This window comes from Cydia amplana, chromosome 15 (assembly GCF_948474715.1).
Source record: "Cydia amplana chromosome 15, ilCydAmpl1.1, whole genome shotgun sequence".
Taxonomy (NCBI): Eukaryota; Metazoa; Arthropoda; class Insecta; order Lepidoptera; family Tortricidae; genus Cydia; species Cydia amplana.
In genome coordinates, this window is record NC_086083.1 from 11,142,789 (window position 1) to 11,160,293 (window position 17,505).

Genomic DNA, 17,505 nt, shown 5'->3' on the forward strand with positions numbered 1-17,505 from the left:
CTATTGATATACCTAAGTTTTTTCTAAACGGAAATAGTTGAGACGATCTTTAAATTGAAGTCTTTTTACGCAGCGACCATACAGCAACATACTCTTACTTATGTAAAAAGGCTCGTCAGGGTTGCCAGCTGAAAGAAACTTGTAGTATAAAAAAAAAACAAAGTATTCATAGAGGCAATATATTTTTAATTTAAACATTATCTTGTAACCTATCCAATTCACAATCTTCCGTCTGAGTTGAAAGGGGTCATTCATTAATTACGTAAGAATTTTGATAGACAAAAATCGTATTTACGTAATTAATGAACGGCCGCTAAGAGTATTACATAAAAAAACGGACTCTGCTATGTAATAAATAGCTAATAAACAACGCGCACTTTGTAAAACTATATGTTAAGTGATGTGTTACTGAGTCCAGTAATATTAAGCACCTATATGTTACAATATAATATATGTAAAAGAAAATGAGCAGCCGACTTTTACTGCCGTCACGGTTAAGGTGAAACAACACCAAAGAACACTTTGATTTAAACTTTTATATCGGACAGCTATGTTATTTATTTTTATTACATACGACAAAAATCTATACTATAAACTAACATAATATTAGAAAAACAACACTCATTAAAGAAAAAAGTTACTTAAAACATTGCACAAACACAGTTATATTAAAAAATAACATCATTGCACGATAACGGTTTTTAATGAGAAATCGATTTATATTTGAGTTTTACCACAGCCTTATCGATGGCTCCTGGCCTATATAGTCCGGGAGCCATCATCAATGCCTAACCGGGTCGTCTCACTTTTTAATTAATACAATCACACCCTATTTTGAAGTTAAGGTATAAAGCCTACAAATATGGTAAAATATATCACAGACATAGTCTCTAATCTTTTGTGTATAGCCTAAAATGTCTGTGATAAATTGTATCATCGGTCATATGAGCTCATAATTATTGATTTTTTCCGAAAGGTCTCTTAAGCAGATCAAAAGCTATTTTAAAGTCATAAGTTCAAATTAAGAAATCTTTCGTAAAAATCCTATCATTTTCTATGTTAGATTTTAGTAATAATATCAATAACTTTTCAACATATCGACACAACTTTGACAAACTCTCACCTAAGGTTAGTATAATATTCCACCTGTTCAATTTCTTGGTCAAATGTATTTGCCTCTCACATTGTGCTTAACGAGAGAGTGAGACGCAATGCACATTGGACCAAGATATTGGACAAGTGGGATACCAACCTAAGCGATGAGATCTAACTCTAACTGAACATACGAACCCCTAAAAGTTGTCAGTTAGCCAATTCATGTCCTAGCCAAGATCTAGATCAAACAACATTAGGTAGTAAAACCAGTACTTGGCATTTGAAATGTACTAACTACTATAAGTTCTTGCATTATTGTGAACAAGATGTCAATATCTATTTATTCAAGTGAATATAATCTAATTCTCTCGGCTACTTAAATCTTTTTCGAAATATCTACCTACTTTTTTTAATTAATTAGCAGCTTGATATTTATAAATTTGCTAAACGCCATGGCATTTGCTTTTAGTTGCTCTTCTGCAAAAAAAATATTAAAGACTTGTAACAGTGGTCTCAAAGAATGGCAAGATGGTGATAGGTAATTATTTAGTACGTAAGCGACCCCTTAAATTTGGAATGGTCCGCTAGTGTAATCAAATAAGATTGTTTCTTCTTTCTGTTCCGTTTTATATAATCACTAGACGATACCGAATATACTGGCCCTTTTGTACCATTCGATGATTTCAAACAAGTTTTTAAGATGTTGGTATTTGTAAAGCTGTTACTCTTTATCGGTATAGACAGACCACAATATGGTTATCAGATGATATTAGTCTCGCTCTGTCATGTTGAATGGTCCAGCAATGTATGTCTATAATTTGAAATATTCCGGGTTACCTTATAAGTAACACCGTGTGAAAGTAAATTTATAAGCATCAATTTGTGCTATTGCAATAGTTCTTGTATATAGGCTCTAGTAAACATTTTTAGTTTAACTAGCTGATACCCCAGGAGATCGCATCGCACTAGCTGGTAACAGCTCAGGGCTGGCATTATGCTATTGCGTGGTCTTTTCAATTCTATAGCCTTTTATAAGAGGATCGGTGGATCGCCTTTACGTACATCAAAATTATGAAATAGTCCGTGGAGTCTTTTGAAGACATTATTTTCATTCTGTTTTGTTAGTGACCAGTAGGTGCCCTGTTTCGAGCTTAGTCACCACCGCAGTATTCGTAGCATTTCCTAGAGCAGTGGTTCCTAACCTGGGGGTAAAACTGGTATTTTACGGGGGCAATAAGCTAACCTAATTTAACAATACAACAAACGTACACGTTTTATTTTTTATTACCACATTGGGAGGAGGGGTAAAATCAGGTTCCCTAGTTAGTCATAGGGGTAACCGAACTGAAAAGGTTAGGAACCACTGTAATAGATAGATCTGTCTATATACTACCACCCAATTCTTAGACTGATCTTCATAATTAATTTAGTACTTTCGTAACCCTTATTTTAAAGGTATAAGGTACCTACACAAATGGTCGTCAGTTAAGAGAGTTGCTGTTAGTACCTGCCTACATACTTAAAGCCAGAGCACACCAGGCGGTCTAGCATGAGTTGCGTTCTCGCGCGACACCATACTTGAAGTGGCTTTGATAGAAGGATCGTTTTTAAGTATACCAACAATTTGAGATAGTTGAAGTAGCCAATCATACCGGAGTCTTTTGAAGACTCGTTTCAGTGCGACCAGTAGTCCGTGTTCGCCCGTTCCGCGCTCACATGTTCTGCCACTGCGTGGTGACGAGCATGTTCGTGTCGAGCGCTCGAGCGATGCGCTCGTGCAGCCCGTGGCTCAGCCAGAGCATGCGGAGAGTTTCGTAGCGAGTCGGGCAGAGGTGGAGCGGGTTGCCGCGGCGGAGGCCCTGTGGAAAAATTATACGTTCTAATTAGAAGTTTGAATTGTTATAGTTTTATTTTAGTGAATTTGGACTAAATTTAAAGCATCAAATTGATCCATCGGCAGGGCCAAATAGGATAAGGCTAAGTTCTGTATATATTCTGTACCTACTAACTTAGTTATTAAGTCAAAATTGTTACTAACATTATATGGATCTTTGATCTGCAATAAATGTTTTTTTTTTTTAATTATGGTAAAAACCAAAGAGTATTTGAAATAGAGGCGAATTGTGTGGCTGCCATCTTCGACACAAGGTTAAAACTGTTAGAACGCCATTTGACTTTGATCCTTATTCTTTCACTGATATGTGTTAATATCTTATCTTATCTTATCAAAGTCGAATGGCTTTCTAACAGCTTTAATTTTCTATCGAAAGATGGCAGTAAATTTACTGTGGCTACGTAATTTACCATGACAGTAAATCTCTATACACTCGATTCTCTTTGGTCAAAACTGATTTATTTAAAATAAAAATATCAACTAAGTGCGGGACAGCAAAGGAACAGCTATAGAAAAAATCGTGAACTTTTAATTTTTAAATATTTAATTTAAAAAACCATTACTCGGTACTACATGTGCTACTCTAAAGCTTTGGATTCCTCCGAAAACGGTGCCGTCATATAGCGGCCGCAAAAGACGGCCGTCTTTACGGTGGCGACATGTGGAAAGTACCACGGCGTCATAACACACCGTCATCCACCAAGGTCAAAGCGGCAAATTTGAAAAATGTAGGCGCGATGGGATAACGTCCCATCGTAACGCCGTCTAGGAAACCGCGCCATCTTGTTTACATAGACAACGTTCTAGTGACGTCAGTCAACGCTATATAGCGGCCGTAATATGACGGCACCGTTTTCGGAGGAATCCAAAGCTTTAGCGTAAATAGCGCTGTAATCGGACGCGGAACGAATCATTTGGAGCTAAATTTGCCTTCATGCGCCGTGTTCAGTTAGGGTCGGTTGCACCAAACTGTTCGTACCGTTAAAGAGTTCGCTACATTTTTAAAATTTCATAGTAGAGCGCCGGGGCGCGCCGGCTGACGTTGATCAGTCTGTCAAATGTGGTTGGTGCAACCGGCCCTTAGTCTTTAGTAATTTTTAGGTATTATTGACCGAAGCGTAAGCGAAGGTCTACGTTTTGACTCGGGCATTTTGCTTTTCTATGTCCGGATGTTCTCCTCTACAGGTCACAATTCTCAACCGATTCTTGTGAAATTTTGTGACCAGATTCTATGAGTAAATAAATTTTTTTTGTCGATCCCGTTTTTGGAAATTTTCAAAAATGGAGGAGTTGTGATACCTCGCGCTTAAACAAATAGTCGTATCGATATCATAAGAGTATTTTCTTTTTGAGACATGTTTACATAGTAAATGGCAAAAAATGCAGAAAAATTGTATTGCTGGTTTAGGCGGTATTTAGATATTTAGTTTGTACTCGAGAATGAGTAGCCGAATTTCGTCAGCTTAGCTAAGAACTATCATGGCGCATTTTGTAAACAATCGCTTTTTTTGTTTGCACACAGAAAGTCTGGGTTCGATCCCCAGTAAGACATAACTTTTTGTATTTTTTTTTTCACTTAAACTTCGTATTTTTTTTTAATAAATTAAAATCTTTGTATTGTTGATTGATCAAACCGCTGTGTGGTGCTGTCATCGTGCGCGGTCCCAATAAGCTATGCTCGCGAGGTGTACAGCTCACAGAGCCACTAGTATTATAAATGTATGGTATGGACGTATAGTTTGTAGCTTTCTAGTAGACCCCGAAGGCTAATCCTATTGTCTATTGTTCAGTAAAACCGCACGTGCTACTTACCTGCAAAAAAGGGTCTTCATTATTCTATTTGGCACCTGAGCGCGGGCTAGTCCAACGCTCAAAAAGCCAGTGTAGGTGCGCTCTCCGATAACGCGCCTTTGTTACGCATCCCGATGACATATTTTAGACTGGTTCTGTAGCGTTCGACTCGCCGGCACTCAGTAACCGAAGTACCGATTTTTTATGCAGGTGGTTGTGGCACGTGGCACGAGCGGTTTTTCTTAACAATAGACAATAGGATTAGCCTTCGGGGTCTATTAGAAAGCTACAAACTGTACCTGGTCGGTCTCGCCGTAGTTGTCTAGGTAGGGCGCGGGCAGCATGGCGCCGCGCGCGGGCGCCGCGAGCAGCAGCAGCTCGCAGTCGCGCACGCGCAGGAACACGCCCGCGCCCGCGCCGCACCACGTGGCGTGCGCCACCACCGCGCCCACCAGCTCCGACCCGCCGCTTCGACCGCTCTGAAGAAAAAAAATAACGGGTTGCACTGAGGGAGTGCCGGCAGAAGTGAAAATTCAATCACTATTGCAAAATGTCTGCAGCACTATGTATTATTTTGTCGCATTACTTGAAACACCTAAGCACATCACTGTTAGTACTCGAGTTATATTAATACCAGTTAGAGGGAAACTCACTAGATGGCATTTAAATCAATAAAGAAAAACTCAATGACATTGAAGTAACAGTTTTTCGATCAGGTCACGTGACCGTCTTACGAGTTTAACATTTTTTCCCCATCACAAAAAGTGCACAACGGCGCTAAAGAAGTTTTCACTTCAAAAACCTAAGTTCAAGACACAAAAAACTCTCATGCATCTCATGTAGCCAGTCACTTCTGGATGAGATTAGCTCAGGACCGGAACAAGTGGCGTACTAGAAGAGAGGCCAATGCTCAACAGTGGGCGATAAAGGGCTGATATAATGATGATATAGCCAGAGGCTGGACAGCTCTAGAAACCGGAGGACTTTTCCACTTTTTCTTTCGTATATGTTATTTATTTTAGTTTAATACCCCTCCTACAATTGTTTCTACTTTAAAAACACCTTCCTTTTTTCTACTTCCGTGGGAAACCGCCGGTCGACCCACCGACGGAACCGTAGCTGACATTCACTAGAATTATGACACGACTGCCCTCGATGACCTACGAGTTATCGACCGAGAGGACTTACGCCTGATGGGAGAACCGTTATAAAAAAGAAACTTGCAAATTTTCGCTTAATGCTTTTGAGAGAAATTTTTCATAAGGTCATCAGTAAATCGTCTGGGGCCCGTTTCTCAAAAGCTTGTAACTTGTAATACAAATGGAAGTCCTCGTCGCTTGTATTACAAGTTACAAGCTTTTGAGAAACGGGCCCCTGGTATAAGTAAATACAACATTTAAAATACAACAAACAAAAACTCACCTTTTTAATCTCAGTCTGACAGCAATAACTCTGCGAGCACAATATCTGCCCGCACACCAAACACATGGTCGGGTACTTGCTATCATCCCTCTCCGAATTCGGACAAGAGAACTCAGAAACCACATTCATCAACTCCGAAAAGTCATCGGGCAACGGCACTAACTTCGGAGGCTCATTCGTTTCAACTACCGTTTTTATATCGATTTCCCCGGCGAACCACTCGTTTGACAGCGCTGACCACTCTTCAGACTTACTCCTAGCCATGGGCGTATCTATTAACTCTCTAAACGTACTCGGCAAGTCTAGATAACCGCACATAACCTCCCAAGTGTCACCACCGACGACAGTTAACTCTGTTGGCGAGCTGATATCGCTTAAGAAGTGATAGAATAGACAGGACGCTCTCAAGAACGTGTAGCATTGATTTTTGATCTTCTCCCATACGTCATTAGCATTTAAATCTTCAATATCTAAGTTCCCTCGTCTTAGGGTCTTCATGAATGTGAGTAAGTTTTCCAAATCAGGTTTGATAGGTTTGTAATTTTCTTGTCCTTCCATAGGTTCGTGGTTAACGCAGTCTGAAACGATCATGGCTCGTGTGATGAGCGCTCTGAATACTTCTATAGTGAATTGTCTGGCTAGGTGGTTGGGTCGCGCAGGGCCGGCAGTTTTGCTGAAGAGCGAGGGGGCTGTTAAGACTAGAGCTACTAAAGTTTCGAAGGGGTGGTGAGTTAGGGGTGAGGTGCGTTCGAGTGTGTTTAGGTTTTCTAGGGCGTGGTGTGCTAGCTGTTTGGGCGAGGGCCAGACGGACGGGATGACGGCGGCTAGTCGTATTAAGGCTTGGAGCGCGTCGCGATGCCTGGAGGGTAGGTCGCCTAGGAGCGGTCGCCTCTCGGCCTGAAGTACCGCGTTTGTGCTAAGGATCGTGTATGATGTGGCCTTGTATAAAGCTTCTACGGAGGACAGCGGATTGGAGTCCTCCATGTCGCCGCATACGACTGGCAATATCTGCGAAGGGAAAATGTATATAAGTATATACCTAATAAAAATAATAACTATGTACAATACAATACAAATACTCTTTATTGCACACCTCATTACACAAAACAATACAGATAATACAGGAAGAAGAGGTTAAACAACAGGCGGTCTTATCGCTAAAAAGCGATCTCTTCCAGACAACCTTCAGGAGCGTATAAATATATGTACATATATTTATATTAATTAATTTCGTACATTGACCCGCCTGTTCCTATCTCTATCGCACGCGTGTAATTCTATTGCTGTCTCGTCCATGATGCCAGTCAACTGAGCGAGCGGGACAGCAATATAATTATGCGCGAGCAATAGAAATAGGAACAGTGTACGAAATTCCTCGCGGTAAGCGTTCTTTCTTTAGCCAGGCGTGTCTCACTCCGCGATTTCGTCGCTTTGCTACAGGTAGCTAAAAGTACATCCGTTCGGCCCCAATTTTGGGGAAAGCCATAACCCGCGCGTGGCGCTGTCGCCACCTAGCGGCCATATCTGTGCTGATCGTAACAGACGCGTTTTGTTACAGAGTGAGTCTTCTGTACTTAGTACTATTATTTATTCTGTGCTTATGGCATAGAAATGACCACTCACGTTAACAAACTCCGTGATGAGCCTCTTCATATCGTCCGTGTACGCGGGTATCTCGCCCTCGAAGTGTACCATGAACTCCTGAGGCAGCAGGTCCTGGGATTGGGTCAACATGTACACCGGCGCGTCGTCGGTGGACTCTCCGTCTTCCATGTCCGATGACTGCGCTCCCACGCTACGAGCTCGCGCCTACAAAATATGTCAAAATGAGAAAACCATATACCTGAGAAAGCTGTAAATACGTCATAGTCAACATGAGAAAACCATATCCCTGAGAAAGTTGATTTTGTAGAGTTTAGGCTCAGCCTAGAAATCTAGTGCTGGGTGATAATCTTAATGCGTTCCGTGGCCCTCGAATTCTGTCTGAAGGTCTGAGTCTTAACAAACCTAAAATTGAGTTTCCTTAGTCCTTATTTGTCAATTTGATAGTACATAGTGTTTGTTAGAAGAAGATAAAATTTCACAGAAGCATTTTAAAAGTTTTATGAGTAAGGGGGCGATGCACCAGAACATCTGTCACGGTTAAAGCAACAAATTTTTAGGTAAGGACTACTAGTCAAATCAGTTTCTTTTTTCGAATTGTCAAAACGATTTTTTAATCTTCTGGTGCTTTATTTCATGCATGGTGTAAAATAATGTATTTTCTCAAACATGCAATGAAATGTCGACGCTCCGGGCGTTATATCAGGCTTCGAAGTATCACGTTTAGGGCGGAGCAACTCCAGAGAACTGTAAAGGAATTTCATACGAAATTGAAGGCCTAGGCCGGGAAGTAATTTTTTTTTTAATTCTAATGTAAACATGGGGTCTGTGTCCATGAACAGACTAAACAACCGAATTATATTTTTTTTTTTGGTGAATGAATGGTTATCGGACCAAAATATCCATGTTAACGCCTGTTATACACGAACGTACTGATACTAAGAATACGAATCTGTATGACTCAATGTGTTGATGAATAAATTTAAAATTTTGTCTATACGTAAGTCACCAGAGACCATAGACAATATTTAAAATCCTCTGCATTTATTTTATTTATAGAAATTTAGATTCTTATTATCAAATTGTGTATAATGGCCCTAATAAGGTCTATTCGAACACTACACACGCGAAATACGGACGACTTCCGTAAAAAAAAACAATTATGGCGGGATTGGAAGGAAAATTAAAAAACTTTTGTTGTGAAGTTGGATTTTTATTATAAAGATTATAAATTTGTTTTTTTGAGTGGTGTATTTTTTTATTTCATTGCATGTTTGAGAAAAGCACTATACATGCCTAGCCGTGAAAAGGTCTTGCCGGCTTCGTATCACTATCCGGCCTCCCTACGGTCGGCCGGCTATACCTACTCGCCCGGCAAGCCCTTCTTTCCCGGCGTCTGCAGTAATGTACTATTGAAATACAGTCAAATACCCTATTGTGTTTGGTGCAACTGGCCCTAAGACATTACCTGACACAGGATTTCCTCGCAAGACTCCGTGCATACATGCACAGCCTCAGAAAAAACTTGGTGTTTCAGTATCAGCGCGACCGAGTCCCTGAATACTTCTTCAGAGAGCGGCGGCGGCGCGCCGGCCGGCAATGTGGGCGCGGGTAGCAGGGGCAGGGAAGTGTTGCATAGTCGCTCGCAGAGAGGGCAGAGGTATTCCTTCTTTTCTGCGTCGAAAGCTGCCGGTTGCCGGAGGCGGTAGGGCCTGGAAAAAGTCGATATAATTAGTGAGCGTACTAATAAAAATATTGAACGTTTCAATCAGTGACTTCCACATAAGGCTCAATATACAAATATTTCCTATTTTTAATTTGAACTTTGGTTTACTGAGTAATAATTTTGTTTGTTTCAGAAAGCAATAGAACAAAAGAAATGCTGCTTTATTTGGTTTATTCTAATTAGATTGAAACGGAGTGTATGTATGTACACTGTAAAGCACATTGGGCTTTACGAGGATAAAATCTGTGCAGTTAGCTTGCTCCGAACATTTTCAGCAAGTGTTGTCAACCAGATCTGAGGGCCTAAGTACCGCGAATACCGAATTTCACAAATTTCGAGCATCTTTATCTTTTACTCCAATTAAGGCTTAATTATAGTGACAGAGATAGTTGCTCGAAATTGATAGGTTAACAAATTATACATAAACCTTCGTCATGAATCACTCTATCTATTTAAAAAAAAACCGCATCAAAATCAGTTGCGTAGTTTTAAAGATAAGAATAAGAATAATATTTATTTAAATGAAAAAACCTTATTAACAATACATAATGTCCAGTAGCCCCCACCCTAGGCTATGCCTGTCACGTGGTGGCCGGAGTCGTAATTCGTAAAGTGAAGGTTAAGTAAAGAACTGAAGACTAATCTAATAGAATAGGCAATTAATGTAATAGTTAGAGAAATTAAGCAATTCAAAGAAAAAGGAAAAAAAGGAAAGAAAAAATTGTGTGTGTGTGCGTGTAAGGCTACAAAGATTGTTAGCATGTAAGTTAGGTGATGACCTTCAACAGCATCTCAGTTTGATTGTAGTTTTTTTGTTAGTTAGACCCATCAAAAACATTACATGTAAAAAGGTGCAAGTCTCGCAACGCTTTTACTACAAAAAAGTTTTGAGATGTAATGTGAAACCAAGTCGGTTATTTTAATCAGTGCCAGGGGGTGTTAAAACCGTATCAATAAGATATCTTTAATTTGTAATACGTATAATGACTTGGCCATCGCACGGCTGCATAATGACAAAATTTATCGTCAGCTATTAAAAAAAAATCTAATTGAACATAATGCTAGCGCTAATTGCAGTTTGAGCATTACACATATTTACGAGTACGGTACGAGTAAAGCATTATGTGCGATTGCCAAGTCATTATATGTATTACAAATTAAAGATATCTTATTGATACGGTTTTAACACCCCCTGGCACTGATTAAAATAACCGACTTGGTTTCACATTATTATACATCTCAAAACTTTTTTGTAGTAAAAGCGTTGCGAGACTTGCACCTTTTTACATGTAATGTTTTTGATGGGATCTCATCTCTTTTTGTAGGCAGTCCTTCTTTTCCGGTACTCATACCCATATTATGTATACACATTATCATAACTAAACATATCTTCATTCATACTCACATCGTACATCGTAGTGTACCTTTACTTTACCTACTATTTGTAGGAACTGCAACAGTCACTTTGTAATATCATATATTTATATGGGATTACAAACTTACTTATGCAGTTCTTAGATCTTTAAAACGTGAGTGATATTGCAATATTTTTAGGTTTTCCCTTTATGTGGCCATTAAACCCTAACTCTGTACCAAATTTCAGCTCTCTGAGTTTATGGGAAGTACTAGTTCCATTCTGATGATCATGAGTGAGTGAATGAGTGTCATAAATGCGAAACTTTGCTTTCGCTTAACTTCGGAACTAAATGCTTACTGGATGTCGAAAATTTCTGCGTTCTGGTCTTATCCAGAGGTTCTCAAATAGGGGCCTGAAAATGCGGCGAAATGGTTCCAGTAAAGGACGGTACGGCAGTGTTTGCTTCGCGCTCGACTTGGCGGGGGCACTGCCGTGCCCCCAGATCTAAGCATGCATAGGGGCAGACAGACAGCGGGAAGCGACTTTGTTTTATACTATGTAGTGTTATAGCCCCGGATGTTACCTCCTGGTCTCCCTCTCGAGCACGCCGCGCACGTAGTGCTTGGCGCAGGCGGCGTGCAGCGCGTGCCCGCACACCGACACGTGCGCGCGCGGCGCCTCAGCCGCGCAGGGCAGCACGGCCGAGCCGCACGAGAACGACACTAGCACCAGTGGCTCCGCTGTCAGCTCCACGCGAGCCTGCGAACATGTTCAACTAAATTATATAAAGATAGAAGATTCTTATTCGCGACGATCACAAAACATGTACAGACAACAACAGCAGCAAGAAAAGAAGAAACAAAAACCGGCCAAGTGCGAGTCGGACTCGCGCACGGAGGGTTCCGCACCATCAACAAAAAATAGAGCAAAACAAGCAAAAAAAACAAGCAAAAAAACGGTCACCCATCCAAGTACTGACCCCGCCCGACTTTGCTTAACTTCGGTCAAAAATCACGTTTGTTGTATGGGAGCCCCACTTAAATCTTTATTTTATTCTGTTTTTAGTATTTGTTTTTATAGCGGCAACAGAAATACATCATCTGTGAAAATTTCAACTGTCTAGCTATCACGGTTCGTGAGATACAGCCTGGTGACGGACGGACGGACGGACAGCGGAGTCTTAGTAATAGGGTCCCGTTTTTACCCTTTGGGTACGGAACCCTAATCAATTAGTGTAAGGCCTGAGTGGACGCTCGAGTTGGGCGTGCAGCGTGGCGGGGCGTGCTGCGTGCATGTTAAACAAATGCAAGCGTATAGTAGCGGCCTTAGTACACGCTGCTCAAATTAGTCCCGAGCCCGACGCCACGCTGCACGCCCCGCCGTACGCTCCGCTTCGAGCGTCTACTCAGGCCTTACACTTAGTGTGCATCACGAAATGGACCCAACTCAGCATAATGCTTTAAAAGCCAGCGCTGGATTTCCGTAGGGCCCATTCGGGTTAAAATATAGAATAAAACATGTCCTGACACGTCTACTTCCACCGAGTGACGGTTTGTATCATTGAAAATTAATGTTTAAACCAAGCTCGAGTCCCGCGGACGCGATATCGCGCCGGCAGAAAAATTACACAAGTTTCTATCAGATTAAGAACCGGACTAACGTCAAATGCGTGTCACTTAAAAACTTATAGTAAAGTAATGAATTAACACATTCATTGCCACGCAGCCAAACAAGACATCCGCGCCAGGCTACAAAAATTTCGTCATATAAAGCTGTAGTACCACGATCCCGACTATCGGGTCGTCCGGCCTGGGAACGAAATCATAAAATACCCGATAGTCGGGTTTTCGGCATTAAATGTGTTAAAACTGAAAAAAAAATTGTTGTCGTTTTGACATTTTTAATTCGTAAATCGTTAGACTCCGACGTCCGACTTTCAATCCGGAGGTCGCGGGTTCAAATCCCGGTTCGTACCAATGAGTTTTTTGGAACCTTTGTGCGAAATATCATTTGATATTTACCACTAGCTTTTCGGTGAAGGAAAATCATCGTGAGGAAACCTGCATACATCTGCGAAGAAATTCAAAGGTGTATGTAAAATCCCCAATTGGGCTAGCATGGGGATTATAGCCCAAGTCCTCTCGCGTATGAGCTGTGCCCAGCAGTGGGACGTATATAGGCTGAATTATTTTTTGTTTAAATCGTTAGAGTAGGAGGGTTGTATGTGTTTATCGCACCTCCTCCTGGCACATGATGCAGACGCGCGGCGCCTCGGTGACGCCGCCGCCCCACACGCCGAGCGCCGCGCCGCAGTACAGCGGACGGATTTCTTGCTCCTCCGCTGTCACCTAAATCAAAAGGGGTAATGGTTAGTTGAATGTTTCAATCGCTTTTTTATTTCGTGGTAATTGGTGGTTCTTGAAGAATAGGGATGTTGACATGAATCGCGAATATATAACATGTTATGTTTTTACCATAGCAGGGAATATTAGAACGCGGAAAATCATATTTTGCAAGTGTAAATATGCGTAATAAATTAATTAAAAATAATCAAAAGTATTTAAAATAATGCCCAGTATCACGTGTGATAGGCAGATGCGCGCATCTACACGTAGCTCACGTAGTACACGTAAACCACGTAGTGGATACTAAGCGAATTAATAAACAGATAAAACACCTCTCCATCCGATAAGGGATTTCCTCTTCAAGACACGTAGGTTAATAATATATATAGTTGATCACTAGAATTACTAGAGAAGATTGGTGGTGACTTGTATAGTGTCATGAGATAAACTATAACACAGTAACTTGAGTTTAGTGTCTACTCCCCTCCCGGCACTCCGTCTATTTCACACGTGACTGCAAACGCCAATCGGAGCGCGTGACGTAATCACAGTGGAATCACCAAAGACAAGTTATAAAACCTGCTTAAGTGTCTACAGATTATCGTACCGAAACGCGATCTTGGTGCGGTGCGGCGTACGAATCGATAGTGTGTAAAGTAGTACGTTAAGGACGCAGCTATAAGTTAGAGCGAGAAAGAAGGTCGCTGTCCGATGCGGTAGTGTGTTAAGGCTTTAAAAAAATTTGTCAGACTGTCATGTTTGTTTACGGTGACTCTTGTTGTGGCACTGACAGCAGTTTAAACACGAAACTTATTATACATGTTTTTTTATTCAAAATTAATGAATATATTTTTTTAATATTTTTTTCTGTAATTATTACGTGTCTATCTACAAAATGTAACCAGTTCCAAAAAATTGTCAACATCCCTATTGCCTTATAGATTTCCAAACCAGTTCAGGTTTTTTGTTACAGGAACTGTACCTTCTCCCAGATAATCGAAAATGCCATCGAAATCTTACCAATATCTATAGTAATAGGTCCACTTCACATTGCGTCATAATGTAGTGTGTGTACTACGCCATACCCACACGCGTACATAGCTTAGTATATAATGGCTTGTACTTCTTATTTAAGACATAATAAACCTCTATTCAGTACGATCGAGTCCTCCTTTACGTCCCACCTCACATTGTGAAGCCTCTCTCGCCTTGTCAAGGCGACCCTGCCAGGATCTCACTCTTTAAAACAATTAATAACTATTTCGAACTACGTTCGGTCGTCACGGATAGATTGGTAAAGGTAATTACCTCAGTGGTTGTTTCTTCGAACAGAACAGAGTTGTTTGAGATGAAGTTGTTCATTTGCGCCTTCATCTGAGCCATCACTTTGGCCCGTCGCTCCGCCGCTAGTTTAGCGCGCCGCGCCTTCTCCACTTCTGTACGAAATGTAAAAGGTGCCAGACTTTGACCATCATTTGTTACTTTTTTTATTGCTTTAAGACAATGGGTCCCATACAGACATTTGATCCTCCAAACAAACCTGATCGACTGATATAAATTCTTCATAAAAAATGTCAAATACCCTATTGTGTAAGGACTTACGAGGACGCTAAATAACTAAATATATGTTATGTGAACACATTACTAACCGGCAGCGTCATCATTAGTGGGTTTCGCTTCCTGGTCGGTCTCCATTTGTTCTCCGTCGCCGAAATGCTCGTCCGCTTGCCCAAGCAGCGTCCTTAAGAAATAAACAACACGTTACATAAAGTCATAGGATATCCTGGTCACGGCACCATTAATGTGACAAACTATACTTTAAAATATTTTACAAACCTTGTTGTTAATGAAATGGGACGTTTTGATTTACGTTTACATCGGTGAACGTTCTTATATTTGACAATAGCGCTTCTTAGAACGTGAGCTCGTTTCCAACGACCAACGATATACCTAAATAAGGGAAAACTTTGCTGTTCTGCCACTATGTCATATGTTAAAACTTATATAAGACGCGAAACATTTTTTTGACGGCAATCTATTTGCATATGGTCCATGGTACAATTTGAGAGTATTATTGACTTGTCTCGTGTCGCATTGTCAGTAGAGTAGAGCGTAATGCAGGTAGTATAGTATGTAACGTACTTGCACTTGTGCAGCAGCCACTTGGCGAGCGGGCGGTGCGCGTCGACGCGCGGGCTGGCGAGCAGGCGCTGCAGCAGCACGAGCAGCCCGCCGCGCTGCGCGCTCTCGGCGAACGAGAGGAACTCGTAGTATAGTATGTAACGTACTTGCACTTGTGCAGCAGCCACTTGGCGAGCGGGCGGTGCGCGTCGACGCGCGGGCTGGCGAGCAGGCGCTGCAGCAGCACGAGCAGCCCGCCGCGCTGCGCGCTCTCGGCGAACGAGAGGAACTCGTAGTATAGTATGTAACGTACTTGCACTTGTGCAGCAGCCACTTGGCGAGCGGGCGGTGCGCGTCGACGCGCGGGCTGGCGAGCAGGCGCTGCAGCAGCACGAGCAGCCCGCCGCGCTGCGCGCTCTCGGCGAACGAGAGGAACTCGTAGTATAGTATGTAACGTACTTGCACTTGTGCAGCAGCCACTTGGCGAGCGGGCGGTGCGCGTCGACGCGCGGGCTGGCGAGCAGGCGCTGCAGCAGCACGAGCAGCCCGCCGCGCTGCGCGCTCTCGGCGAACGAGAGGAACTCGTAGTATAGTATGTAACGTACTTGCACTTGTGCAGCAGCCACTTGGCGAGCGGGCGGTGCGCGTCGACGCGCGGGCTGGCGAGCAGGCGCTGCAGCAGCACGAGCAGCCCGCCGCGCTGCGCGCTCTCGGCGAACGAGAGGAACTCGTAGTATAGTATGTAACGTACTTGCACTTGTGCAGCAGCCACTTGGCGAGCGGGCGGTGCGCGTCGACGCGCGGGCTGGCGAGCAGGCGCTGCAGCAGCACGAGCAGCCCGCCGCGCTGCGCGCTCTCGGCGAACGAGAGGAACTCGTAGTATAGTATGTAACGTACTTGCACTTGTGCAGCAGCCACTTGGCGAGCGGGCGGTGCGCGTCGACGCGCGGGCTGGCGAGCAGGCGCTGCAGCAGCACGAGCAGCCCGCCGCGCTGCGCGCTCTCGGCGAACGAGAGGAACTCGTAGTATAGTATGTAACGTACTTGCACTTGTGCAGCAGCCACTTGGCGAGCGGGCGGTGCGCGTCGACGCGCGGGCTGGCGAGCAGGCGCTGCAGCAGCACGAGCAGCCCGCCGCGCTGCGCGCTCTCGGCGAACGAGAGGAACTCGTAGTATAGTATGTAACGTACTTGCACTTGTGCAGCAGCCACTTGGCGAGCGGGCGGTGCGCGTCGACGCGCGGGCTGGCGAGCAGGCGCTGCAGCAGCACGAGCAGCCCGCCGCGCTGCGCGCTCTCGGCGAACGAGAGGAACTCGTAGTATAGTATGTAACGTACTTGCACTTGTGCAGCAGCCACTTGGCGAGCGGGCGGTGCGCGTCGACGCGCGGGCTGGCGAGCAGGCGCTGCAGCAGCACGAGCAGCCCGCCGCGCTGCGCGCTCTCGGCGAACGAGAGGAACTCGTAGTATAGTATGTAACGTACTTGCACTTGTGCAGCAGCCACTTGGCGAGCGGGCGGTGCGCGTCGACGCGCGGGCTGGCGAGCAGGCGCTGCAGCAGCACGAGCAGCCCGCCGCGCTGCGCGCTCTCGGCGAACGAGAGGAACTCGTAGTGCCCGCTCTCCTCGTCGCGCAGCGCGTAGCCCATCAGGTGTAGAGCCTGAAATACGATGTTGTTAAACTCCGTTCCGTACTGGCAAATGCGTAAACGGCCGCGCACTGCACCGTAAGTAAGTGTTTTATTTGTAAATATATGTAGAATTACAATGGTGGTCAGTTTATAATATGTACAGTTTCACTATATTTTACCAAACGGCGTACAAAAACATTGAACTTAATACTAGCAACTAAACTATTATGCTCACCGAGTACGAGTAATAATCTAACCCTACTTACAGCTATGATAATTAATGAATATCAGGTACATAGTCCATGAGAATTGTAGATGTCAAAATATAGATTTCCATCACTATTATTATCCATATAATTAATAAATACTCTCTATCTAAATCGAACTATATAAAGTACGGCCTCAGTGACGGGCAACCAACGGCGAGTTTAGACAGGCGTAAAGTTTTGCATCGAGCTTTTAAAAGATTTGGTCAACATGCACTGAGGCTATTTGTATATGTTTGAATTTGTGTAACATGCCCGC

The 17,505-nt window shown here is 43.2% G+C and overlaps 1 protein-coding gene across 1 annotated transcript in view; it reads right to left on the reverse strand.

Moving 5' to 3' along the window:
- Window positions 1–2,799: 2,799 nt before the first annotated feature.
- The window catches only part of LOC134654587 (E3 ubiquitin-protein ligase UBR1), a 47,300-nt gene continuing 32,594 nt past the window's right edge, over window positions 2,800–17,505 (reverse strand). Inside the window, exons 20-29 of the mRNA XM_063510056.1 lie at window positions 16,835–17,010; window positions 14,882–14,973; window positions 14,541–14,668; window positions 13,125–13,235; window positions 11,471–11,646; window positions 9,273–9,516; window positions 7,826–8,011; window positions 6,203–7,210; window positions 5,080–5,259; window positions 2,800–2,954 (exon numbers count right to left, since the gene is read on the reverse strand). Of these exons, the coding sequence (XP_063366126.1) occupies window positions 2,808–2,954; window positions 5,080–5,259; window positions 6,203–7,210; window positions 7,826–8,011; window positions 9,273–9,516; window positions 11,471–11,646; window positions 13,125–13,235; window positions 14,541–14,668; window positions 14,882–14,973; window positions 16,835–17,010 (2,448 nt within the window). The 3' untranslated portion in view covers window positions 2,800–2,807. The remainder of the gene's footprint in view (window positions 2,955–5,079; window positions 5,260–6,202; window positions 7,211–7,825; window positions 8,012–9,272; window positions 9,517–11,470; window positions 11,647–13,124; window positions 13,236–14,540; window positions 14,669–14,881; window positions 14,974–16,834; window positions 17,011–17,505) is intronic.